The sequence below is a fragment of the Trichechus manatus genome, unplaced genomic scaffold, assembly GCF_000243295.1.
Source record: "Trichechus manatus latirostris isolate Lorelei unplaced genomic scaffold, TriManLat1.0 scaffold00054, whole genome shotgun sequence".
Classification (NCBI taxonomy): domain Eukaryota; kingdom Metazoa; phylum Chordata; class Mammalia; order Sirenia; family Trichechidae; genus Trichechus; species Trichechus manatus.
The window spans coordinates 13830824-13858107 of record NW_004443990.1 but is presented as its reverse complement, the minus strand read 5'-3'; the positions used below and the strand labels follow the sequence as shown (position 1 = coordinate 13858107).

The window sequence follows — 27284 nt, the reverse complement described above, 5'->3', positions numbered from 1 at the left end:
GAAGATGACGTCTCAGTGCCCTTCCAAGGTATAGATCTTTCTCATTCCTGACTGAAAGAAATCACAGTTTAAAAAAATAAGAATAAACAGCTCGTTCTAGAAGATGAAACAGGATTCTTGGGGTGAGACTGCTGTTCCGCACTGCGGAAAGCCAGAGGAAGCAGCTGAGCCCTCCTGGGGCCCAGCTACCTGAGCACTGCAAGTCCCAGCACGCAACGCGATGAGGGCGGGGCTTGGTGACCGTTATGACGTTATGGGCGGGGCCAAGCAGATCAGCTTTCCTTCGGTTTTTAGCCCCGCCCCTGTCGCTTGCCCTGCCCGGTTGCTGTTGCGCCGCCGATGACTGCTACCCTCGGTGAGTCCCTGAAGTGAAAGGGGACAATTAGGCCATCGGGTTCCCCAGATTCAGACTTCCAGTCTTGAGAAAGCGCGTTGGGTGGGTAGAGGTGGCTCAGGTTTTGTTTTCACTTCATACACCTTTCTAGGGTAATAAGTGGGAGTGACCTCATGAAGCCCCTTCGCGGCCTTCGAGAGTTAGAAGGCAGCCTTCTACTGACGAAGGCAAGGCTTCAGTGCTTGTGACCAGGTAGGAGGCTCCTTGAGCAAAGAGAGAACTCTGACCGGGTTAAGGGTAGTGACCGCACGGCAGCCACCCCGACGCGTCATGGCGTCATGCCCCTTCCCGAGGGCGCGGAGATCGTGATGGTCCTCATAATCCCTTTCCTTGATCCCATTGCTGCTTGCGTTGAGGCTTGAGGCAGGGCACTGACTCCAAGGGGCTGAGTCATCCCAGCTTCCTCTGTGGGCCGCAGTTTCCCTATCTACGAGTAGATTTGGCCCTTGGAGCCCCTTTCCTTCAGATCAGGCATTCTGTAAAGTGAAGGAGATGTTCTAGGCAGCCACGAAGCAAAAAAAAAGGGGAGTGACCGGCTTCTTTAGGGTTGATCTCCCATTGCCTCTCCACACCACCACCGTTAGCCCAATTTAGTTTGGGGGCTAATGTCCCCACCCACGTTATGATTTCAACCCCTCCCGGGCACGTTCACTTTCTGTGTCACTTGGATTCTTTGTTCCTGATCTAAGCCAACAAATGGCCGTGGTTGGAGCTGAGTAGATTAATATGGATGATTCATTATAACTTGTCTCCACTATTGCACAACCCATTTAAAGTCGGCTTTTTATGCAGTATTCCTTTGCGGATTATGGAGGGCACATGATTAAAGAATATCTAGATGGCTTACTTTCCCAGGTATTTTAAGGGGGGGCTTGAAATTCTGCTTTTAGCAGGCATGAGAGCTCTGGAGAGGAAAGGGCCCTGAAAAAGGTAGTCGGTAATCCTGCGTTACCCGGCACCAACAAGTTGTATTGTCTTTATGGTCAGATAATACATCTGGGGCTTTTTAAAAAATGTGACTGTGCTTATTGATATAATATCTTGCTTCCTTATTTTCTTAGATGAAAAGAGAGACAGTTAAAATGAACTCTTTGACTTAGGATCATGATTATAGCTGGAAAGGCCCTTAGACATTATCTAGCTTGATCCACACATTTTACCAACAAGGAAACTGAGGCCTAAAATCAGGCAGTATGACTTGACCAAGGTCTCAGCTAGTTAGTGGCAGAGCTAAGACAGGCTCCCAGGTCCCTTGGCTCCTAACCCAGTCCTCTTTCCACTACACTTCAAACACTGTCGCTACCCATAATACTTCAGGGGTTGGCAGAATGACCTCTTGCAAGAAAAAGTGAATAATCTCAGTAAAATGGAGATGTACCACATAGCTTTGAGCTTTTCACAGTTTCCTCCACTTGTCTGAATCTCATGTCCCAGAACCATTTTTCTGTTCTCCCCCTAGTACAGCTGACACTGCTCGTGTGGTATGTGAAGTGAGGGCCTGCTTAGAAGAAGCTGGGCAGCCAATCCAAACAGTTGCAGTTAATAATATTAAAAGCTTCATGGGAGTATAAGATTTTTCTAAGGTACTCTGAAAAATCTTAGGTAAGGAACTAGAATACATTTGCAAAGTTCATATTAGAGCCATTGGCTCAGTAATTTGTGATAAATGATTGTGTGTCTTTGCTTTTGCTACCTGTCTCAGGATCGTTTACACACTCATAGTATCCATTGCCAAAGGGTGGTTATGTGTAAGCATCTCTTCCAGGGCCAGGGAGGAATGGGATTCAAATCAGTTTATCCATTTTGCTAATTGTTTAGAAAACAAAGTAAGCCGGATGAAGGGATTAGATTAAATATGGATTTGGCTTTTACTTGTTTTTGTTTTCCCTGTTCCCAAATGAGGAACTGATTTGCATTTCTCCTTGGCTGCTAAATCATTTGGTTTCCTTCTGTGAACTAATCCAGAGACGCTACCTACAGTTTTCATTTCTCTTGAAACATTGGTATAAAATACTAATTTAAAAAGGCAGGCCATTCTTTAAGGTATAATTTTAGTTATTTCTAATAGTTATTTCTTATTTGTAGTTCAGCATTTGTTGTTAGGTGCTGTTGAGTCAGTTCCAGCTCAGAGCGACCCTATGTACAACAGAACAAAACACTGCCCGGTCCTATGCCATCCTCACAGAATTGTTGCTATGTTTGAGTCCATTGCTGCAGCCACTGTGTCAGTCCATCTTGTTGAGGGTTTTCCTCTTTTTTGCTGACCCTCTACTTTACCAAGCATGATGTCCTTCTCCATGGACTGGTCCCTCCTGATAACATGTCCAAAGTATGTGAGACGAAGTCTCGCCATCCTCACTTCCAAGGAGCACCCTGCGTGTACTTCTTCTGAGACAGATCTGTTCGTTCTTCTGGCCGTTCATGGTATATTCAGTATTCTTCACTAGTACCGTAATTCAGAGGCGTCAATTCTTCTTCAGTCTTCCTTATTTATTGTCTAGCTTTCATATGCATATGAGACAATTGAAAATAACATGGCTTGGGTCAGATGCACCTTAGTCCTCAAAGTGAACATATCTGGTTCAGCATACATGCGGACAAATCTTTAGAAAAATTGGTGAGTTGATTTCATTGAATATTTGCATTGTTAGAGTCTGAACCAGGAAGCTTTACAACATTTTTTTATTTTCTGCTAAAAATTGCCTATCAGTGTAGTTTGTGGATTAACTCAGAGCAAGAGTAGAACTGGCTGTTGTTCCTTTTCTTCAAGAGGACATAGAGGATCTGTGCTCTCATAGAACAGTCCTGGGAGTAGTATATTAGGCTTGAAAAGCTCATTAAATGAAAATGTGTCAGGCTTTCTTAGAAGCCAGGAGCCAGTTCAGGGGACTCATTTTAAAATACATTGCCTTTTATTGCCTGCTTCCTCTGAGGACCCTAATCCTTTTGGAATTAGCTGAAAAGAAAAGTAACTATATCTGGGAGACCAAGTAAAGTGGCTCTGATGGTTTTTAGAATCTCTGTGCATTATTTTCGCATGCTTGATGGTTTTGTTTTTTAAAAATCTGTTTTCCCATATCACTTCTTATGTGGCCAGTCCTTAATTTTGGGGAGTAGAAGTGAGGAATTCGGTGGAGTCCAAGCCCACTGCTGTCAAGCTGATTTCGACTCGTGGCCCCCGTATAGGACAGTGTAGAACTGCCCCATAGGGTTTTCAAGGCTGTAATATTTATGGAAGCAAATTGCCGCATCTTTCTCCCACAGAGTGGCTGGTGAGTTTGAGCTGCCAACCTGTTGGTTAGCAGCCAAGTGCTTTAACTACTGCATCACCAGGACTCCTTTTAGGGAATAATATTCCATAATTTCTAGGAAGCCTAATTCATTCCACTGCTTTTTCATGAATCAGTAGTTCTCTGGACTTCTAAATTTAACTTTTGTTCTTTTTATGTTTCTTCTTGTTTCCTTGCCTCTCTGGTTATTTCCAGAATTAGAAGTAGACTGTGGACAGTTTCTATAGTGGAAAGGGTGGCTAGAGGAGGGGGAAGTTGATGGTCAAATCGTTCCAGTTTTCCTTATACACCCCCCCCGCCCCCACACACACACACACACACTCACTTCTAGATTGCTTTGTCAGAAAGGTAATTTCCCAAGTGTTGTTTTGAGCCCATTTCTCCCAGAGAATTTTAATCACTGGGAGGGAGGAAAGGCTTTAACGATCACTTGACCATAAAAATCAGCTGATATCTTCCTTCCAGGAAAATTAATGGAGAACCTCCTCACTGATTTAGCTCAGATTAGCATGGTTGTGCTCTAGGTTTACCCGTGGCCCTTCCTGTTCTCAATTTTGGTAAGGAGAGAAGGGAAGCCATTGCTGTTCTCCACTCTGCCTGCCCCCTTAATCCCTTCCCCAGTCTTGGCAGAGGAGAATTTTCACCTTTATTTTAAGAATGGTTGAGTTACGAATACCTTGAGTGCCATTGGGTGCCCTCTGAGTCCTTCGGGGAAGGTGATGAGATCTCTGAAATAGGAAGCTTTGTGGAGTCTCTTGCATTTTTGATAATCAAGGTACCAAGGCTGTTGACCTTGCCAGATGAATGGTTAGGTTTTCAGATAAATGAAAAGAGATAGTGTTTCCTTTGGCTATACACTCAGAACATGAGCTCTTTCATGTCATTTTGTACGTATGTGCTGTCCCTTCTTCAGGCTGACTTTGGTTGGCATGAGATTTGGGTTATTTTTCTAGTGAGGGCAGAGAGGTTGTCCAAAGCCACCCATACCCTTGTTTGGTCTTGCCTTTCCGAGTAGCATCCATTTGCAAAACAGCTAGCCAAAGTTTGAGTGTGTGGAAGGTTAGTCATGGAGAGTGAATTTGATGGGTCCTTAAAGAAATCAGATCTGTGCCTTTTGCTTTTTTGGCACCATGCAATTTGAACCAGCCATGCCAGCTGAACCAGCTGTACCAAGAATCGGCATAGCACTTGGAGATTATCATCTCCTTGCCCTATTTCAGAAAACAACAACAAAAAAACTGAGGCACAGCACCTTCACCAAGGGTATCCAGCAAATTAAGGGCATGCCTAGAAAAAGAACTCGTTAGGCCCACCATTGTTTACCTACAAACCCCTTCCTTTTACATTTTTATAGTTGGCATGCGTATATTATTTAATCAGTGATTACTATGAGTGGGGTGTAAACTGTGGTGAAGAAAGTAGCTATGGTCCCTGCCCTTGCAGCTCATGGTCTTAAGTGGAGAAGACAAATTATATAAGTGTTATGAAGGAAAAAGGAATCCCTGGGTGGTGCAGATGGTTAACCAAATGGAGGCTGAGTGCCCAAGGAGGTACCTCGGAAGAAAGGGTTGGTGACCTACTTCTGAAAAATCAGCCATTGAAAGCCCTATGGCACAGAGTTCTACTCTGACACACATGGGATCTCCATAAGTTGGAATCAACTTGATGGCAACTGGTGGATGAAGGAAAAGAATAGGGAGTGTGATACTGAGATTAATTGAGGGGCAAGCCCTGAAGTCACTATTACCTGAATATTCTTCATAATCCATAGTCAAAAGAATAAAGTCATATTACAAGCTTAGATAAATTGGTGCTCTAGGCTTGAGACAAGGGGACATGCTGGCATCAACATGACTGGAGACCACTAGTAAAAATAGGGGTTGGGTAAGCTGAGACCAGAGCCCTGGTGACACAGTGATTAAGAGCTCGGCTGCTAACCAAAAGGTCAGCGGTTCAAAGCCACTAGCCACTCTGCAGGAGAAAAATGTGGCAGTCTGCTTCCTTAAAGATGTACAGCCTTGGAAACCCTGTGGGGCAGTCCTACTCTGTCCTTTACAGCTATGAGTCAGAATCAACTAGACAGGCGGCAGTGGGGGGTTTGAAGCTGAGAAACCTCCCTGCCTACTCTTCTGTAAACATCCAAGAGAAACCATTGCACGGGCAATGGCTTATCATAGGGAACGAGACTTGACCTGGACTGGAATGTCACCTCCCCCCACACACACACTTAGAAAAGCTGATCTGAGGTTTGAGGTTGAGGATGTGGCTAAGCTGTATCACACAACAGAAAGTCAATGCATTTCTTAGTTCCTTGTCTCAATCCCAAGAATAGACAGACAGTTCACTGCTCAGAGTTCCCTTGCCTTCTGTGACAAGACTACTGGCAGAGCTGGAAGAGGTCTGGTTGCTTACACTTCAAAATAAAACCAGGAAATAGGTAGAGTGGGACAGGGCTAGAAGAGCTAGTGTTTTTTGGTTAATGAACTTTTTTTTTTTTTTAATTATGTGTATAATAATCTTCCTTGTTTCAACAGCTGAATTTGTAAGGTATATAGTATTTGCATCTGTACAGCTGTTTCCCCATCTGCTGTGCAGTCCTGCATATTTTGTAATTTTTCCCTGTAAAACCCTGCTTTGATTATCACGAATCCACTTAGTGTTACACCAGTGAAGGCATTTAGAAAACAATGCGTGTGACTCAATTTGAGGGGCAGGAAATATCAGATCTCAACAATTGAAAAGACTTCGTTCTTTTATGTATTGTTTTCACCTCCAAAATTGTTTCCCACCCTTGGTCACATCTCTACTGTGACCTTGAAAGGTGAAACACAAGTTATTATCCCTATTTTGTACACAGAGATCCAAACTTGATTGTTGTCTTCCAAATATGGGCTGCATTTTTCTTTGCTTTTACCCGGTGCTGTTTCCTTCACATGGAATGCCCCCATGCCCAAACCCCCTTGTCAAAATTCTAAGCCTTCCTTGAGGGCTTTTCTGAGTCTGCTTACTTCCTGAACCTTTTCTTCATTTCCCTAACCAGTTGCCATCTCTCCCTCTTGAACATCCCAGAGCATTTTGCACTTCTTATTCCATCTTTATGGCAGTCACTAGTATATTCATCTACTCTCCATATTGGATTGAGAATCCTATGAGGGCAAAGACTCTACCAGAAAAGAAAAAACCCACAAGAATAATCACCAACATCTGTTAAGCCCTTTCTCTGTGTTAGACTCTGTGCTAAGTACTTTGTCATTCAACACCTCTCTACTTTGTATGAAGTGCCTAGCACGGGTTTAAAGGCTAGACCCTTCATATTATTTCAGTTAATCCTTATCCCCCCATTAAAAAAGAAATGAGGTAGGTGTTATTATTAGCCCCGTTTTATAGATGAGGAAACAGACACAGAGCTAGATTGGTTAAGTAAATCCCGCAATGTCACACATTTAGTAGTTGAAGTTGGGATTTGAATTTTGCCATTTTGCTTTCAGAACCCATGCTTGTCACCACTGCATATCTGTCTCTCTCTCCTCCTTATCTTTCTTCCCACTCCCATCCTCAGCTCCCAGTAGAGTACCTTATATATGGAAGGGCTGATAATTATAGGAATGGAATTGAATGGAGAAGCCAAAACGCAGAGAGATTGGCTTTCTTAAAGTCACAGGGCTTGTTGGGATTTAAAATCTAGAATCTAGGTTTTAAGATTCCTAGCTCAGGCCATTGTTCTCCAGGCTGCCTTACTTATTTAAGGCATTCAGAGAAAGGGAAACAAACTAGCTATGAGCAGAGAATAAGGATATGTGAGGGTGGTGGTTTAAAAATGTCCATGGTGAAGAGGTCAGTGAGATTCTCAGAAAATTCTTACAGTAGAGGAAATTATGAACTGCAGAATGGCTCAAAGTGAAACAGAAAGCAAGTTGCATGACCTCAATACTTGTCAGGCTTTTGCTTTTCCTGACTTGCCTTGAACGGAATGTTCCCTGGGTGAGTGCCCAGAAATCTCCAGCATTTCGACAATCCTTTCTGTGCCTTACTCTTATATCTCATAACAGGACCCTTACCATGGAAGAGATAATAGAAGATCCCCCTACATCAGCTGTCTTGCTGGATCATTGTCATTTCGCTCAGGTCATCTTTAACAGTGTGGAGAAGTTCTACGTTCCTGGAGGGGACATCACATGCTATTATACCCTCACCAAGCATTTCATCCCTCGTCGAAAGGATTGGATTGGCATCTTTAGAGTAAGTGGTTAATTGAGTACCAAGCGATCAGAAGTTAGAGGTGAATCTTATAAGCATTTTTTTATATTATGTCTGGCCAATTTTAAAATGCTAGACTAAACTCCCTGACACTTTCCCCTTCACATACCAATGTGTGGTGTGGGACTCATATTTTAAATTCAATCTCAAAATAAAATAAGGTTGCAGATTTTGATTCTCAAAGTTTATAATGCATTCATAGACCAATTACAATTTTTAAAAAATAATCTTATTTTGAAATACCGTCTGTGTCTTGACTGGGATGGCTGGTCCCTTCTTGTGTAATTTTCCTGTGACTTTAAACAACACTTCCTTACTTAGTACAGTATTTAATTTGTTTTAATATGAGTATCACAGATCTGGAAAAGATGTTGAGAAGTTACCTGGTCCAACACCCTGCATCCAAGAAATCTGTTCCTGAGTGTGTCTTGCTTCTTTTGAAAGATTTCTGACAAAGTTCATGAGCTCTTTCAGTGACCTCTTCCAGTGTCTAATCACCCTGTCAGTTCAAGTACAGAACTTTCTCTTAACTGCTTCCCCTTTTCTGTTTCTTCTTTGTCTCCGACATACACACTCCATAATGACAAATCTTCCTATTTGCAGAGACTGGAGATAAAGGTCAGATTTAAATAATTTACATTGCTGAATTGCAATGTCAGTGACCTTTGGTTTGATACCTCAGTATGTCATATGCCTGTTCGCCAACGCTGCTCATTCTGAAATGAGACACCATTCTTCACTGCACTCTGAAGGAGCTGTTACTTATTCACATCCCTCATTAAATTCCTTTTCCTTAATTGTTTGGAATACCAAGGTCCTTGATGGAGCTATGGAAGCTGGAGAAACAAGACTGGTGTTTGGAGGTAGGAATAGTTGACAACCAGAGGGACACTGGCAGGTGTCGTGACAGTTCCTGAGACTGCAGGATATTGAGTCATCAGACTAAAAGATATTCTAACATAAAACTGACACAGCAGAGCGTTTTCTCTTAGAAAGAAAGAAGATAGTAGTTTTTTTTGTTTTTTTTTTTCTTCCCTAAATGTAGCAAAGCATATAGATTAGCACTGTCCAATAGAACTTTCTGTGATGGAGCTATACCTTCACTGTACAATACATGTGGCTGTTGAGCCCTTGAATTACGCTAGTATAACTGTATTTTAAATTTTATTTAATTTTAAATAATTTAAATAGCCACATGTGGCTAGTGGCTACCATATTGGACAGTGCAGATATAGATAATATTAAAAAAAGCAAATGGTTTAAAAATTACTTACTAGACTTTGAAATGTAACTTTTTATTTCTTGCAACATAGTTACATTTCTGTTTTACTTAAACTGAATATTTGTATTCCCCAAGCACATAGGAACTGCCAGTGAAAACTTCACCAAAACCAAATGAAAATCTTGTGCTTTTTAAAAACAAATATGTTTAAAAACATTAAAAAAATAAATAAAGCATCTATATTTGGAATGCATTTCAGATTGCCATACCCAAATCAAGAAATAATGGTTAATCCAGAGAAGGATCTTTAATGTTCATTGCCCGTAAAACCATTAACTGGAACACCTATCCTGAAGCCCAAAAGTTTTAAGAAGTTTTCAGACTACTAAAGAAAGAACACGGGTGGTGCAGTGGTTAAGAGCTCAGCAGCTAACCAAAAGGTCAGCAGTTGGAATCCACCAGCCCCTCCTTGGAAGCCCTTTAGGGCAGTTCTACTCTGTCTTATAGGGTTTCTGTGAGATGGAATCAACTTCATGGCAGCAGGTTTGGTTTTGGTAAAGAGAGAATAGATTTTTTTTTTTTTTTTTTGAGAACATACTATGCGTGCCAAGCCCTTGGTGAGGTTTCGAGTGTGTATATGTGTGTGTTTTCCAATCCTAACAGCACAGCAGCCCCATGAGGTGGGTAGTGTTGTCTCTTATTCACAGATGACTAAAATGAATATACTCAAGAGAAATGGTAACTTTCCCAAGGTCTTATAGTGAGTAAGTGGTGAAGCAGCATTTAAACTCGTGTGTTTGACTCCCAGACCTGTGCTTTGTCTCTTGTATTGCGCTGAATTCCTTTAACAGAGAGAGAATTAAGAGTTAAGTGTAAAGTTTTGTCCTTCATATCTCACGTTGTTCTTTCTGTGTAGCCTTAATCAGGTTCCTCAACTCCTTATCACCCTTAATGCCAGTAGTTGCTGGCACCTAGTGGGCACTTAGTAAATGTTTCTGAGTGCATGCGTATGCTACATCTTCTCAATATAGACAGAGCCACCACCAGTCATAGAGCCTAAAGCGGGTGGGAATCAGCTTTCTTTCCTTCAAGTCAATGTGTAATCCTGTGCTCTGTGCTATGCTTTACCTGGGTATTTAAATGTTTTCAAGGATTCAAAGAGGGAAAATATCATGCCACAGAGGCAGGCTGGGACTAGGAGAGCCATTTTTGCCTTAGGTCTACTTTAGTGAAGAGCCAAGGCCAGAAATTGCAGGTGGCTAGAAGTTGTTTCCTTGTTTCAAGGCAGCAGTAATTCTGAGGCCTTCCCAAACAATATTTTGGTCACAGTGCATTAAGAAACTCCAGGATGTGAATGAGGACTCTATAAAATTCCTGCTTCCTGGACCACCGCAGGCTGCGGTGGCTCTGAGACGCATACAGCAATGGAGTGTGTATTAATGAGACACTAAAACATGCCCTAGTATGTTCTGATAAGCTTTCAGTGTAGCCTTTTCAACTCTACTCTGATTCCTTAATGTATAAAAATGGAATTTATTTTTAGTTCTTTTTCTTCCCACTGGGCTCAAGCAGGGTCAAAATATGGCAATAAATGTAATTTTGCTTCTCATTTACCGAGTTTTCCCCTTAAAGACACGATGGCTTCCTTTCTGTTCTCTGGTGCGCCCTCATCTTCCAGATAAGATTTGAGCTGTCTTAAACATTTGGTGAGAAGATTTTCCACTTAGCCAGCTTTCTGCTCCGAGGCATGTTTTGCTATGTTCTTGTGTCTTATGATTTACTGCATTCAGTACCTAGAAGGGGCCTTTATAATCACCAGATTGTTGTTACTGTCTTTATCACCAAAAAGCCGTCATGTTAAGCACGCATTAAGAAAAACACTGAAGAAAGAAAACTATATTGACCTGGACTCTGTTATCTGGTGCCTCATAACCTAAGACTCCCTGCTTCCCCCTACCCCATGCACGCACATACGTTATTCAAAAGAATGCATTTTTTAAATGCAGTAGTATAACCATGTTGGTGTAGGTGGCAAGGCTGAATTGGACTCAGGAGAGGACAAACTAGTGGAGAGTACAGGTCAGAGTGCTTTCTGATGTAGAAATTCCAAGAACACCCTTTGTAAGAAGATAGCAGGATCAAGGTTCACAATCCCAGAACTTTTTCCCCCAATCGCTCAGTTGTTTGTCTGACTTGGAGATGTAATTTTTGGAGCACTTATACTGGGTATGGAGTAACTTGTTATCATTTTCTTTTAAGTCTGGTATTTTGGACTGTGTGTGCATGCCAATTTTTAGTGGTACCAGACATTTTACCATATGTTGTCATAAATCAAAAGCAAGATTTGATCCATGGTGTGTGAACCTTGACATAATGAACCCATTCTGTTGTATTTCCAACATACACAAATAAAAAGTATGTTTTAAGAAGAGATAGCACAAATAAGATTTCCTCCTGAGCCCTTTCAGATGCTGAGCAAGAGCCTTCTTATCTTTGCAGGTGGGATGGAAGACAACCCGTGAGTATTACACCTTCATGTGGGTTACTTTGCCCACTGACCTAAACAGCGAATCAGCCAAACAGCAGGAAGTCCAATTCAAAGGTGAGAAAAATACAGGATCAAAGGTCTTGGAGACAGTCAGCAGAAAAGGCTAATTATTAATCTTCTTGACCTTGAGCTTTCTGAGACAGATAAAAAAATAAACTCCAGATTTTTAATTTTCTGAATAGATTTTATTTTGGATTAAAAATCATGTTGTGTTTTCAGCTTATTACCTGCCCAAGGATGATGAGTATTACCAGTTCTGCTATGTGGATCAGGATGGTGTGGTCCGGGGAGCAAGTGTCCCTTTCCAGTTCCGTCCGGAAAGTGAAGACGACATCCTGGTTGTTACCACTCAGGTCTGTAAGCATCTCACCTCAGTCCCTTTATGCCATTAGGATTAGCAATTCGAGAATAGAGTGAAATTATTAAGTCTTTTGGGTCAGATAGTGTTGGGAAAAAACCCATTCAGAAATGATTTCAGAACCTTAATAAGAATCCTAACAATAAATGATCTCTTCCTTCTCTAAAACTTTTGACTCATTACCACTCACTTATCTTAACTTTTCCAGTTACTTAATTTTTGTCATATGTACATTTTGTCACCATAGTAAGTTTATCAGCTCCTTTTTATTTATTTATTTCATCAGCACCTTTGAGGATAAAAGTACCAAATATTCTTTGTATCTCTCTCAGTTCTGACACAGAGCCTGTCATATATTAGATTCATTTACTTACTTAGTCATTTAACAGGATACCTACTTTTCATTCAGCACTGTGGTAGGCACTGGGGATGCAATGAAGAATTAAAACACTGTCCCTGGCCTCAAGAAGCTAAGTGCAGTAGGAGAGACAAACAATACTAAGTTTCTGCAAGAAGAATCTACATTGCCTCCTTCTTCTGTTATTCCCCCTTTTGACTTTTTATGGCCTTGATTTTTGCTTATCTGTCTTTTGTGGTAATGACAGCCTTAATGCTGTACTTATACAGACATACCTATATTACACCGTTAATTTCACAAAGGAGCAGCTCCCATTTAGGGTACATGGGTGTCACTATAGTGAGTGGAAATCAACCAGACCCCCACCATCTCAGCCTGTGGGAATTTTCTTTTCAGAGGGACTTACATATCCACTGAGCTATAAAGGATCAAATCTGAGTTTATGGAATGCTCTTTCGTAGGGAGAGGTGGAGGAGATTGATCAGCGTAACAAGGAGCTTTGTAAAGAAAACCAGGAGCTGAAGGACAGCTGTGTCAGCCTCCAGAAGCAGAACTCAGACATGCAGGCTGAGCTGCAGAAGATGCAGGTATGGCTGCTGGTTAAAGGTGAAGTTGAATCCCAGAGGTCAGAATTGGATGGTGCCTCTTATCCAGCACTATTTTCTGTTTTGCTTGTGATCTCACCCCCTTATACTAATAAGTATTTGTTGACTGCCTGAGATACTAAAAAAAACTCTTAGAACTGATTTGTCCCTTTGATGACTTTTCAATCTGTTTTCTTTTAGGGACTACAGGAGGAGCTAGAAACCCTAAAGAGCATCAATAAGAAGTTGGAACAAAAAGTGAAAGAGCAGGAGGACTGTTGGGAGCTAGAGTTGCTTCAGTGAGTTGGTCTCATAATTCTTAGATATGAGGAACTGCTGTATCAGACACCCTTTGACAGAGTCAGATTGGATTCCTGGAATTCAGGAGGAAATACTCTTCCTGTTATGACATTTGAATCGTGAGCTCTTTGATTCTAGATTAGAATCAAATGAGATTAGAGAATCTGTATCAGATTAGATTAGAGAATCTGTATCAGAATGGGAAGGAGAAATGACCTGAATTCAAGTATTAACTTTGTTGTTTTTGTTAGGCGCAGTCGAGTCAGTTCCAATTCATAGCGACCCTATGTACAGCAGAACGAAACACTGCCCAGTCTTGTGCCGTCTTCACAATCATTGCTGTATTTGAGCTCATTGTTGTGGCTACTGTGTCAATCCATCTCACTGATGGTCTTCCTGTTTTTCACTGACCTTCTACTTTACCAAGTTTGATGTCCCTGTGTCCATCCTGATAACATGTCCAAAGTACTTGAGATGAAGTCTTGCCATCCTTGCTTCTAAGGAGCATTCTGGCGTACTTCTCCCAAGACAGATTTGTTCGTTCTTCTGACAGTCCATTGTATATTCAGTATTCTTTGCCAACACCATAATTCAAAGGCATCAATTCTTCTTCGGTCTCCCTGATTCATTGTCCAGCTTTCGCATGCATATGAGGCAATTGAAAATACCCTGGCTTGGGTATTAACTTTAGGGATTAAATATTTGCAGTTGTTTGGGGTCAAGGAACCAAAACAGGACTATAGAAGAGAGTAACCCACCCATTGCCATCAAGTCAATTCCGATTCATAACAACATATAGGACAGAGTAGAACTTCCCCCATAGGGTTTCCAAGACTGTAATCTTTATGGAAGCAGACAGCCACATCTTTCTCCCGCAGATCAGCTAGTAGGTTCGAACTGCAGACCTTTTGGTTAGCAGCCGAACAGTTAACCACTGGGCCACCAGGGCTCCTGTAGAAGAGACTAGTGGATTTTAAAATAATTCTGCAGGGTTAAAGCCAAGCAAGCCTTAAATCATTTAAGGCCAGGGGCAGCTGACCAGGAGAAACAACTATTGCTACTTCTCTGGATTCAGTGGCCAGGATATATAACATTAGATCCTGGAATCAGCATTCATTTCACAGAGTATCTCCACCTCCACAGACTCAAAGAGCAAAACCAGAAGATGTCTTCAGAAAATGAGAAGATGGGAATCAGAATAGATCAGCTTCAGGTAGGTAATGCCATACCTTTGCCAAAGTATATTTTCTTAGTCTTCCCAACTGCCACCACTTCCTGGTGGCCCAGGAAGATGCATTTCATTGTAGCACGTGCCTAATGGTATACCTTTCAAAGCATAGGACTGAAATTTCAGGTGGTATGTTTTCTGTTTTTAAACCAAACCCCCGTCCTTTTTTTTTAAAGAGTCCACAAGGAATTGATAATTTGTTCAACTTATATTTATTATGAGCTCTTAAGTTGGATGACAGTCATCTATACCAATGATTTTCAAACTTTTTTTAGCTACAAATCTTCCAAGCTAATCTTTCTGAAAAGCCTGGAATGTAAAGCAGAGTTAGCAGCAAAATTGCTCTCCTGTTCAGGAAGCTATGCCTTAAAGAGGGACTTTAAGGAGTGATTCAAAGGATTTTACTCACATGAGTCTTAAATATTTAGAGTATGAGATTATGAGGTTTCGTGGAGCTGAAAAATAAAGGAGTTCTAAAAAGTATTTGGCTGTTGGGAGTTGCTGGGGAAACACATCTCTTTGTTACTATACATTAAAAAAGCATTGTTCTTGTTCAGTTTCCCTTCTCATATATCTTGATTATTTTTCACTATTTTCTCTTTAGGCCCAGCTGTTAATTCAAGAGAAAGAAATGGAGAAGCTTATTCAGGGAGATCAAGATAAGACCAAGCAATTGGAGCATCTGAAAAAGGAAAATGACGAGCTGTTTCTCAGTTTAACTGATCAGGTAGAATCATGGAGGAAAATGACATTTTTAGTCATTTGCAAGAAAATATGTACATTGTTCTTTCTTTATCTTTACCTGGGTATCACTGGCTCTGGGAAAGCTCTCAGAGAAAGCATCTGAAATGAGATATCTCATGGGTTTTCTCAGAAACTAAAAGAGGACTTGTCTCTTCTTCTACATCCTGCTGGCTTGGTTAGCTCAGCAGGCCCTTCCCTGGTGTATGCTGGGGTGGGGGGAATGTTTTCAAAGCAATGAGGGTGAAATCTGGTTTTTTTTGCAGAAGAAGCATCAGAAGAAGCTTGAGCAGACCGTGAAGGAGATGAAACAGAAGGAAACTGCTGCAACAAGGAAGCAACAGGAGTTAACGGCACGTGTGTCTTTGGGCGACTGTGCGGGAAGGCGCATAAAGAAAGGAATGGATAGGGTCTATTTTCCGGTGATGGAGAGGATAAGTAAGACAGATTAGAATAGCGTTTGCCTCTGAGTGTTTTGCTCCCTACCCAAAAGGAGAGACAATCTGCCATTTACAAAATATTTTGGAGAAGTGGGCTTTTCTAATCCGTAATGAGTGATAAAGAAGTACTGAAAGTTAAACTTCATGACAGGTTGTAGTAGATACAGAATCACCCTTACCCCTCCTTAAGAAGCTATTATCGGGGCAGACGAATGAATGATTATAAGGTTGAGCTCTACAACAGGAAAGTATAACAGTAAATTCATAGCAAATTTTGTCATAATAATAGCAATTATCATTATAGTAATGAAAGCCTAATTGACTCATAATTTCTTCTATTGTTGGAAAAGAGGCCTCAGTTAAGACAGGTGCCTGTCTTAACAGGTGCTGTCTTAAATGAAGTCCCATTTTCTGAATTGATGTAAAGGCATGAGAAATCCTAATGTCTGGAGGATATCCAACTTTTGGGATTGTAACTCATACATGCATCATTATTCAATCAATTATTGAGGACCTACTATATAGGTAGTTTTAGCATAATAGTAAGGAGTAGAACAAAGTTGGCAAATTGGCAGCTCACAGGTTAAGTTCAGCTCAAAAAATTGACGTAGTTACCAACATTTGAAAATGGGAATGTTTCCCTTTTGAAAAATCTGTATTTCCAGCTTCTTTTGAAAAATTGGAAGATCTGGCAGCATTGAGCCCACATTCCCACCCAGCAGCAATTTCTGGAGCTAATGAGCTGTTATGCCCTTTAGATGGGTCATGTGTTCTCCACTTTGCTGCAGCCTTCACTGTTTTGTTGCATCCGACTCCTTCACTCAGTTACATTACCTGCCTGGCCCCTATACACACATTTGAATTTGTGACCTCTGATACAGCAAAGGAATTATTGTTTTAAATAATATAGCCATTCAAAGGTTTAAACCTCCTTGTGGCTGGTGTGGGTTTCCTTGGTTTTCATAGAATATTTTTCAAGACCTGAGGCAATTCTTTATTCCAAAAGGCCTCTAACTATGAGGATTATGCCTCTTATACTTCAGGAGCCTAGAAACAAGAAAACAACAGTGGAGGAGCAGTTAGTACAAGAGGTGGAACACCTAAAGGCAAAGGTAGAGGCCGGGAAAGCCTGTTTCTTAGAGAAGTACAAAGAATGTCAACGACTCCACAAACAGATCAGGCAACTCAGGGCTGCTGCACTGGTAGGTGACAGAGATAAGGGGCCCAGGAAAACAAGGGGTGTGAAGGTTTGTGGTTCTTAGACCTAGCCCTGAGGATTGTACACCCTTGTTAGAAAGAAAATTTGATCTTTTAGCCAAAAAAAGAAGGGAAAGCCTGTGAGGCCAGAAACTAGCGTGGGGATCCCATCAGTATCGGCCCCAGCTCAGCAGTGGGTCTCCGGGAAGGTTTTTGTAACCATCGAAGAAGCTTCTGTGCAGACTCAGATAGTCCTTTCTTATTTCTGCCTTTTGAGGAAGTGAAGCAGGACCAGCAGAGCCAGCAGCAGCCAATGGGGATGGGGCACCAGGAGCCTGCAGTCAGCACTGTCATCGGGTAGTCCCCTCTCGCGTTACTACCCCAGGGTCGGCTAGAAGCGCACAGCAGTTTGGGCACCAGCGTTCAAATAAAAAATCTTGGAAAAAAACCACAACCAGTAGGATTAGCTTAAGTGTTTTTGTGAGGTATGCGCATATGTATATATGTAGGTAGGAGACAGGAAGCACTGAAGCATGCCTAGAACTTTGGGGCCATAAAACTAGTCAAGCCAACCCATCAAACTGGGAAGCAGGACACCACCAAACTGGGAAGTAGAAGACCCAGTCTGTGTTCCTCATAGCCTTGGAAATGCCTTCCAGCGCTTGTTCCTCCTCAGTGTAACTTGATTCCAGATCCCTATCCTCACACTGTGGGAGAAAGTCACACCAACCTACCTACCCTGAAGTGCTCCAAGCTTCATTGAGTGAGATGTTTATTCAAAACAACAATGATTGTTTTCATGGTTGGGTGGGATTAAACAAAGCTCCATTTATCCCTAATTCTGATAAATTAGTCTTGAGGTTTTCCCTAAACTTACTTTTTCTCTATATGGTCTCTTATACTCCCAGCCAAACCAAAAGAAGTCAGCGTCTTTCTTGATGCCAGCTCAGGCATTTTGTTAAGCCACTTTTCTATAAGTCGGCACCCCCTCCATAGTACCACTCTTTCCTGCCCCATTTCCCTCCCTGCCCCGCCCAAGTCCCACCCCCTTGGAAGGCCAGAATCCACTAGACTCTCCTTGTTTTTCCTCACCTTGGACCTGGATTGCGATATGTGATCCTAATCCTAATTTTTTTATTTTTGACAGGACCAGAACTTCGACCTATCAAAAAGACTGAGTGAGAATGAGTTTATATTTAAAACTCTGCAGAGAGAAAAGGAGAAAATAGAGGGAGAAAATGATGTAAGTGTGTGAACCTGCTGCTGTTGAATCGATTCCCACTCATAGCAACCCTATAGGACAGAGTAGAACTGCCCCCATAGAGTTTCTAAGGCTATAATCTTATGGAAGCAGACTGCTGCATCTTTCACCTGTGGAGCAACTGTTGGGTTCGAACCGCCTACCTTTTGGTTAGCAGCTGAGAGCTTTAACCACTTTGCCACCAGGGTGAAAGAGGGTAGGAGGTCTTAAGGGGAAGGAGCAGGGTATCTCAGAAATGGTAACAAAATAAAAAGTTAAATAAAAGGGCCCTTTTCTGGGACAGTGAGTGAGACAGTTGCTCCTAAACAAAGATTAAATTTAATCTGGTTTCCTAATCTACCACAAAAACCCTCTCCGTTCTCCAACTGAAACTTGTTTGGTGTGGCTATAGTCGCCTTGAAAGGAGTAGTTTTTTGTTTTTTTTGGTAAAAGTAGATAATGAAAGGCGCAGTCTTGATGAAGACCTAACTTTTGCTTTTAACTTGACATCTGTTATACATGTAGTCTTTGTGGGCATAGTATCCTATCACTTTTATGCTAGCTAGGGGATCCATTTCCTTCAGCACAACTTTTTCCTTTTTCTCTGCTGCCAAACCAGGAGTAGAAGTGGTGGTCTGTACCAGTGCTGGACCCATGGTAGGCCCCTAATAAATGCTATGCATGCATTCATTCATTCATCCATTCATTCATTCATCCAACCAGTACTTTATTATCTGCTGTGTGTTAAACACTGTTATTGATTGATTGATTGAGGATGATGGCAGCAAATAAAATGGTTACACTGGAAATCATTCTCCTGCTCTTACCCAGCATCAAAGATTAGGTGTTCATGCATTCTTGCAACTACTAGATCTACACTTTCAGCTGTTCTCCATCTACCCTCTGCTATACCTCCAAGCAGTCATTTCTACTTTTGATCATATGCCAGTGTATTACAGTATTGCAAAAGGCCTTTGAGATCTGTTCTGGTCCTGTCATTGATTCTCATTCTTTCACCTTTGATAAGTATATTTTGAGTTTGAGTTTCCTGGGTCAGTCTGAGGGTGGGTGGGAGTGGCGGTGCGACAAGAAGGAAAAGATGTGATATTTGGAGGCTTTGTTGAGAACTGTAGTAAAGTCCTCTTAAAATGTTAATGGGGCAGTTTACTAATTTTCTTTTTTTCTAAGAAGGGAAGATTATATTAGATGAATGTTCACATTGTATAAAAAATTGTTCTAGGAAGGAGATTGAAAGAAGCATTCTGCTCTCAATAATATACAACAGTTTCAGTCTTAATATAGCTCCTGCCACCCTCATATATGCACAAAACTTTTGCACTCCCCTTACTTCAGTTGGTACATATTCAGAGATTTTTTTTTGTATTAATCTAAACAAAATTCAGTAAATATATTTAAATTCAGATATTAAGAACTCAAATCTTTCGAATATTGAGGCTGCTACTTCCTCTTTTGAAGGATTATCTATCATTTATCTGGGTTTCTCCAGTGCCACATTGAGAACTACCTGTAATGAGCATCCCCTAGCCAGTTCCTGGTGATCATTCTTTGTTGCTGCCTTTCAACACGTCTCTATAAATACTCTATCCTTAGCTTTTGAAGAGGGAGAACAGCAGATTGCTGAGTTACATGGGTCTAGATGTTGACTCTTTGCCATATCAAGCGCCTGCTTCAGCCCAGGGAGGTGCACGACAAAATCCAGGACTTGTATATGGAAACCCGTATTGTGGTAAGACAACTTTGCCATTCTTGGTAGAAGGCCCCTGCCTGCATGCCTTTCCCCCACTTAATTTTTTTTTTGAAGCTGAGATGCTAATTAAGACCAGTTTCATTGTTAAGACTTGCTGGGCAGAAACTGAGGACCCGATAGAAAGATTGCCAGGCGTGAACTGTTAATTGAGAAATAAATCTGAATTCAGAAGACGCAAATCAAATCATTCACCCAGAGGCAGCAGACACAAATTGAGTCCCGCGGCTATATTCCAAATGTATAAATCAGGGAAATGTCTTTATGTAGAAGATATACAAAGCTGAGGAAGCTAATTAAGGTTTGGAAATGGAAGCACTAGGGGCAGATTATTCCACCCAGGAGCTGGCAGTTACGGCAGCCACCCCGATGGCCTGACCTAGAGTAGCAGGAGTGTGTTCCAGAAAGACCCGTGGTTTGGAGGACAGGAAGTGGGGGTGAAAAACACTCTTGTCACTCACTTGGGGTAAGATGTGCTTGCCAAACAGGGAGCTTTTCTCTCTTGTCTCCAAAAGCAATATGAGACCTTATTTGCTTTTTTGAATAGATTAAGGCAGTAATTTTACCTTAAAAGCCACAACCAAATCTTTGCAGTGACAAGTAAATTTTTTCTTTAAAAATGTTTTTTAGCATTTCATTTGAAAAATGTCTGCTTGCATGGATGTAGTCTTAAAATCTGTTCTCAGACTATTTCCTTGTTAGTTTGTTATTGTTCTTATTAAAACCTTATTTATTTTTCCTACTCTGAAAATATGTTTCTTGTTTTTTCTGATAATATAACATGTACGTGGCTATTGAAAATGCCATTTCATTATTTTTTCCTTTCTTTTTATCATTAACTTTGATCCCCTCTATCAGAAGTAAATGGTATATACAAGAGGTAAAGAATCAGAGGCAGTGGGGAGAAAGGAAATAGTTGGACAGTCAGAGAATCTAAGGATGATGTATTTTTCATTGAATGAAACCTTTTTTATTCCCCTCAGGTATCCAAGAAAGTTCTTCCCCCAACCTGGTAAGTATTTGACTCATGAGATTGCCCACATCAAATCCTAGAGAAAATTTCACTTCCTGCTCTAGGTCGTGGGAGAGCCATAGGGAAGAGACTAGTTCATTTTGATAACTCCAGAGGTCAGCTGAATCAATTTCTTTAGTGTCCAAAGCTGAGCCAGGCTGTCGAGGTGGGGAGAAGAAAGCACAGTTCATCCATCAGCATTCTGCATAAGATCTCCAACTGTGAGTTAAGTTTGGCAGCATGACTAGAGAAGGGGTATGAATTAGGCAGCTAGCCAAAAAAGGTATGTCTAGTACCCCTTCCAGGATGGAAGTCATTTTGACTGCATCAGCAATATCAGGCTCCAGTGAGTATCTCCAAATGTGAATTCACTCATTCCTCCACTAATTTTTGAGAACCTACCATGTGCCAATCAGTATGCTAGGTGCCGACGATACAGTAGGGAACAAGTTAGGCATGGTCTCTGCCACATATAGCCTACAGTTTTGCTGATCTCTTTGCTTTTTCTCCCAGGCCTCCATCACAAAATGCCCCACCTGCAACGTGCACTTTACTGATGATATGAATAAGGAGGATCACACCTTGGAGCAGCACGTGCAGGCCCTTTGTTTGGATTGTCCAATTTGTGACAAGAGCTTTCCAATAGACCAGAGGCAGATCTTTGAAGACCATGTACTCTGCCACTCTCTATAAGTGCCTCCTGGATCTATACTATAGATAGATTCTATAGAGTAGAACCTATCACTTCTACTATGAGTTGTGACTCAAGTTCCTGTCTAACCTGAGATCATTAGGGATTTATTCAGTCCTGCTGTCCCTAGAGGTGGAGTCATGTTGATTATCTGAAGGATAGTGTTAAAGGCTGCTGTTCCCTCCTTGTGGGTTGCTACCTTTTAAATGAAATAGTTCTAGCTGTGCCAGCCTGTCACCTATGGTGCCAATTTTTTGAGGGTCTCCAGTACAAGAGGCCTGGGATGGTACTGACCTGGCTGTTCACAACAGGCCTGACCTGAGTACTACGTGATTAGTTCTCCTACTTGTCCCACTGCCATTCAAGTTTAGGCCTTGACTGTATTTGTACTCAGTCCTCAACCCTAACCCTGAGGTTAATCTGGCCTCTTTTATCCAACTGACCTCATTAGACTAGCCAAAAATGGTACAGCAGAGGACTCAGACATCTAATTTGGATACCAAAGGTTTCTCATCCTAATTTCTCAGCTCCCAGCAGAAACATCTTATTCTTAAAACCATGGACAGGAAGTGTTATTTTCAATCACAGAAAACCTTCTTTCTCTCTGGACACCTGATTGGCATTTTGTACTCTGATCTTTCCTATGCACATAAATTTTATTATTATAAGTCCTTTCTTATGGTTAGTAAGAGTTGTTGGAAACTGGATTTAAAACTTTTTCTGAGCAGGTGAGTTTGAATATTGATAAGCCAATAATGAGACAAACATTGTTAATCACTTTAATACAAAAAATAAACTAGTCCTCTATTTTAGGGACTTTGATAATTTTAAATAACCCTGAATTTATGGTCTTTTCTTTTTAAGCTCATGAGAAAAGTGTGATCAAAAGGATTGTGGGAATGGCAGACCCACCAATGATTTCTCTTCACCCATCTTAACTATTCAATAAGAATATGCTGGCAGTTACCTTGAGGTAGGGTGGGGGTGATAAGGAATTAATTTGAGAAATCTGGAGCCCTGATTGTTTGCTGTAACTATCCATGCTTTGCAAGGGGGCAGTGTGAATTATGGCACCGTTGGTGAACTAAGTTGAGTGCCTTCATCCAAAATTGCCTAATTGAACTATCAGAAAATAATTCCATTTTCTCTTCCTACCCCCACCCCCATCCCCAGGGACTGAACAAATGGAAATGACTTCCAGACAGTCAACCAGCTAGTCTCTGAAGAGACTTGTACAAAAACTTTTGAATGATATAAAACATGATATCATGAAGAAGGTTGAGTCAAGTATAGCTCTACATTCCTCCTGAGGTTTTCCCTGATGTGACTGAAAATTATGCCCTAGCCTAACTGTGTTGTCCTAGTCACAGCTCCTTGCCTTTATTTCTCTCTTGATAAAATAAAGGTGAAACTATATTACTACTCCTGTATCACCATTTCAATAAGATGTCTCTTGGATTCATAAGCCTTTTGCCCTTTTAAGAATCAGATGTGACATCCAGGCAAACTAGAATAGAAATATAATGGGGAGGTGGTGATACAGGAGTTTTTTCTGGCAGATCCTTTTCCTCCCAGAAAATTCCTGTTACTCCGTGGATAGTCAGCGACGAATCGCAGTTTCATTTATTTTGTACTAGTCGGCTCTTCATTAAGCACATCAGTGGAGAGGAGCAGTGGAGCACATAATCCAGATCAGTGAATACCATTTTCTGGTGAATTACCACCCCTTTGCCCTTGCTACCCTGAGGGTTACCAACTTACCATGATTATCAACAGCAGTAGGAACCCTTCCATAGGCTTGGTTTAAAAAAAAAAAAAAAAAACACAGTTGAAGTGTTAATGACCCTTTTTGCTGGATATAAAACAAAGCATCTTTAACCATTGTTCATTATCCCCAGCTGCTCTAACCAAGGCTTTGAAGGGGGAAATTAGGCTCCAGGCAGCTACTAGTAGTAAGGAAACTGCCTATCCCAGCCGTCTTCTATGCCCCTTGCAGCCACAGCTTTTATAGTTGTAAAATACCTGCAAAAATCACAGGAAGTTCCGGGAATCTTTGTGCTTATTATGGCACAGGTTTTCCTTTCTAATTTGTTTTTTGGTCTAATATTAGAATGTTTTGGCATTCCTTGAGCACACTTACTTGGTGGGCCTTGGAAAAAGTCACCCTAGCACATGTTGACTGGTGAAAAAAAGCTAACCTAAAATCAGAAAGAGAGTTGACGAGATATTCAGTAAACCAGGGCCCCTAAGAACACCTATAGCTTCAGCCCTTTTCCCTGGTCTTGCTAAAAATAGGGATGAATTGTGACTGCCATTCTCCTGTGAATTGAGTGATTTTCTAAAGTGGCAATGGATTGCACTGAGCTAAGCATACTCTAACCTGGTCTCCTAGCAACAAATGTTCATGAGATGATAGGCTGGGGCTAAAAGATGTAGTCTATTACCTATGAAAAAAGCAAAATGGACTCTACATAGAGATAATACCCAAAGAGATATTCGCCTGCTCCACTGAGTTAACCAACAATAGGCCATGAGATCAGGAAAAATAACCTACCCCTGTGCTCTCCTACTTAATTTCGTATAAATATTAATGTCTTCACATTCACATAGTGCTTTGCAGTTTAGAATGTGCTTTATATAGTCCATGTGTACCTCCAGTAACCCCCTGAAACAGACAAAGCAGTTATTAACTACCATTTTTATAGATGAGTAAAGTGAAACATGGAGAAATAACTTGCTAAAAGTGAAAATAATCCAAATGTCCATCAGATGAATGGATAAATATAGTATATCCATACAATGAAGTATTAGGCAATAAAAAGGAATGAATTGCTGATATGTTACAGCATGGATGAAGCTGGAAAACATGCTAAGTGAAAGAAGCCAGTCACAAAAGACCACATATTGTATGAAATGTCCAGAATAGACCAATCTAGAAACAAAAATAGTGGATGCCTAGGGCTGAGGGGTTGGGAGGAAATGAGTGATTGCTAATAATTTTGGAGTTTCTTTTTGGGGTGATGAAGTGTTCTAAAATTGAATGGGTGGTGTTTGTACAACTCTGAATATGTTAAAAACGAATAGAATACTTTAAATGGGTGAATTGTATGCTATGTGAATTATATCTCAAGCAGTTACATTAAAAAAAAAAAAGTTAAAAAAATAGCTTACTAAGGCCATGCATTGGCTCAAGTACTAATCCAGAGCAAATTCAACACTGTTGAACTTGGTTAGAGTGCTTATCTCTGTACAATCCATTGCCATAACAGTATTGAGTTGCCTCCCTATCTTGGGCTGGAGGCAGCAGCGATGGAGTCAAGATTAAGAGGGCCAGGACAATTAATGGGAGCCCACCATTTGGCCAGCAGCATTAGTGGTCTCTGTTAGGGAATATCTATTCTGTAGAGATGGACGTACCCAATAAAGTTGGGGGAAAGAGTCACCAGCCCACAAATCCCAGGTAATCACATTAAGAGATCTAGCCTGTTCGGCCTAATGTTATTACTTTCTCCTTGTAGAAAGAAAGAATATGACACTCCAGGGGACTAAGTTTATTGTTTACTCAGTCAATCAACATTTATAAGCACCCACAGTGTGCAGAGCTAGTATCAGGCCTGGATTAAAAAAATAAATAGAAGACAAGTTCTTCCCCTGAGAGATCTACAAGATTAATGGAAACATTCTTACTGCCCTCAGAGAACTCTGAAACTGCTAGGAGAGAAGAGTCTTAGGTTTCAGGGCTCTTCTAGTCTGAAGGGGAAGGAGATAACCATCCACAAAGACAATTTAAGGCTACTTAACAAAGATAAGGGAAGTCATTTTGCAAACTGAGGGATTTAGGGGTTATGGACTGTAGTGTTAATTAAGGTGTGATCAAAGTCCTGGTTAATGATGGCCTTCGTATAGGAGTGTGCTTTGGAAGAGATGGAGGGACAGAGACTAGCAGAGAAGAATAGAGATTATATCCTGAGGATCTCTGCAAAGGAGGGAAGAGTGGGAGGAAGAAGGCCCAGAATGAAAAGACTTTTAATCAAAAGTACTAGAATATAAAAAAATCAGTCTGTGTCCTGAAAGATTCCAATCTGGTTGAGTGAAAAAGCTTATTAAGACTTGGGTCACATCTAACAAGCTCATTTGAGGGAAAAAGGGACAAGGGAGGTGAGGAAGGATGGTAGTTACAAGGATATAGGACTGTCTCATAGAATTTCAGCCTTCAAGACTCCCAGCACTGAGACTGAAGCTCTAGCTAACACAGACACCCTCCCTTACCATCCCTCGTCCTGCTTCACTCTGCCCCTCATCCAGTGTTTTCTCTTTCACTGTAGTCCAGCTTTCTCTGCCTCCTGGACCACGTAATGTAAAAATGCCTGCTGCCAATAGCTCTGGGTTTTTAAGCTACATTGGTCCAGCTCGGGTGAGTCAGTGCTTGCCAGAAGGTGGGTTATATTGTACAAACATAACTATTCTTACTGTAGTTGTGAGGATAGCGAGGGTCAGAGTATATGGGGAGAGGAAGATAACAGATGAGAACATAACCTATATGAGCATTCAACAAATAATTGCAATATGTGACAAACACTAGGGATGGTAGGGTGAGATTTGAATGTGACATTGAAAGACAAGTGGCCCTGACGTGGAGAAAATTGGGAAGGACACCGTGGAAGGCGCAGGATGCAGTACTACTCAGCCACAAAAATGGATCAACCTATTGATACATGGCTGAATCTCCAAGAGGTTATGCTGAATTTAAAAAGCATTTAAAAGTTACATACAGTATATTTATGTGACATTCTTGGAATTTCAAAATTATAGAAATGGAGGACAAATTAGTGATTGCCGGGGGAACAGGGGAGGGAAGTGAGTGTTATAAAAGGGCTACAAAAGGGAACCTGCATTTTGACTGTGGTAATGGGTACACAAACCTACACATGTGATAAAAGTGCATAGAACTAAGTACACACACATGAGTGAGTACAAGTAAAACTGGGAAAATCTGAATAAGACTGGTGGATTCTATCAATGTCAATGTCTTGTGTCCGTCAGACCAGTAAGTCTGGTCTTATTTATGAGTTTGAATTCTGTTCTACATTTCTCTCCCACTCTGTCCATGACCTCGTGTTGTGACCCCAGTCAGAGCAGTAGGTAGTGGTAGCCGGGCACCATCTCTCTCTTCTGGTCTCAGACTAGTGGAGGCCATGGTTCATGTGGTCCTTTAGTCCTTTGGACTAATTGTTTCCTCGAGTCTTTGGTTTTCTTCACTCTTCTTTGCTCGGGGAAGGAAGAGAGCAATTGTATCTTAGGTGGCTGCTTGCAAGCTTTTAAGATCCCAGCTGCTGCTCACCAAGGTAAGATGCAGAACATTGTCTGTATGGATTATGATATGCCAGTTGATGTCCCCTGAGACTATGGTCCCTAGCCCTCAAGCCCAGTATCTCAGTCCTGGGAGGTGTGTGGTTATGGCTAGGAAGTTTTCATGACTGTGTCCCCTGTGTGCACTATTGCATACATGGGTATATTTGCAGTATGTACACATATATATATATGTATGTGGGTGTACTTCCATATGCCCTCCTACCCCTGTTCATCTTACATATCTACCTATGTATCCACTTGTACATTATTGTTATTACTGTTGTTGCAGAATTGTATATGTGTTAGT

The 27284-nt window shown here is 41.2% G+C and overlaps 1 protein-coding gene across 2 annotated transcripts; it reads left to right on the top strand.

Annotated features, from left to right (window-relative positions):
• Positions 1-304: 304 nt before the first annotated feature.
• Positions 305-22689, top strand: CALCOCO2 (calcium binding and coiled-coil domain 2). 2 transcript variants are annotated; one of them, XM_023732792.1, is made up of 14 exons: positions 311-355; positions 486-586; positions 7734-7923; positions 11663-11765; positions 11931-12064; positions 12889-13014; positions 13213-13310; positions 14455-14524; positions 15144-15266; positions 15547-15633; positions 18065-18160; positions 19769-19904; positions 20906-20934; positions 21448-22689. In XM_023732792.1, exons 3-14 carry the CDS (start codon positions 7744-7746, stop codon positions 21625-21627), a joined length of 1362 nt encoding a protein of 453 aa, XP_023588560.1. In that variant the 5' UTR covers positions 311-355; positions 486-586; positions 7734-7743; the 3' UTR covers positions 21628-22689. The 2 variants fall into 2 exon arrangements, with proteins under 2 accessions (XP_023588559.1, XP_023588560.1); XM_023732791.1 differs by lacking the exon at positions 486-586 and having other exon boundaries at positions 305-355.
• The last annotated feature ends 4595 nt before the right edge of the window (positions 22690-27284 follow it).

Excerpts from the sequence above, each read along its gene's own strand:
- CALCOCO2 (XM_023732791.1), top strand. The coding sequence starts at position 7,744 with ATGGAAGAGATAATAGAAGATCCCCCTACATCAGCTGTCTTGCTGGAT. Across the intron at positions 11,766-11,930 it reads GCAGGAAGTCCAATTCAAAG|CTTATTACCTGCCCAAGGAT; the intron begins GTGAGAAAAATA and ends TTGTGTTTTCAG. Across the intron at positions 12,065-12,888 it reads TCCTGGTTGTTACCACTCAG|GGAGAGGTGGAGGAGATTGA; the intron begins GTCTGTAAGCAT and ends GCTCTTTCGTAG.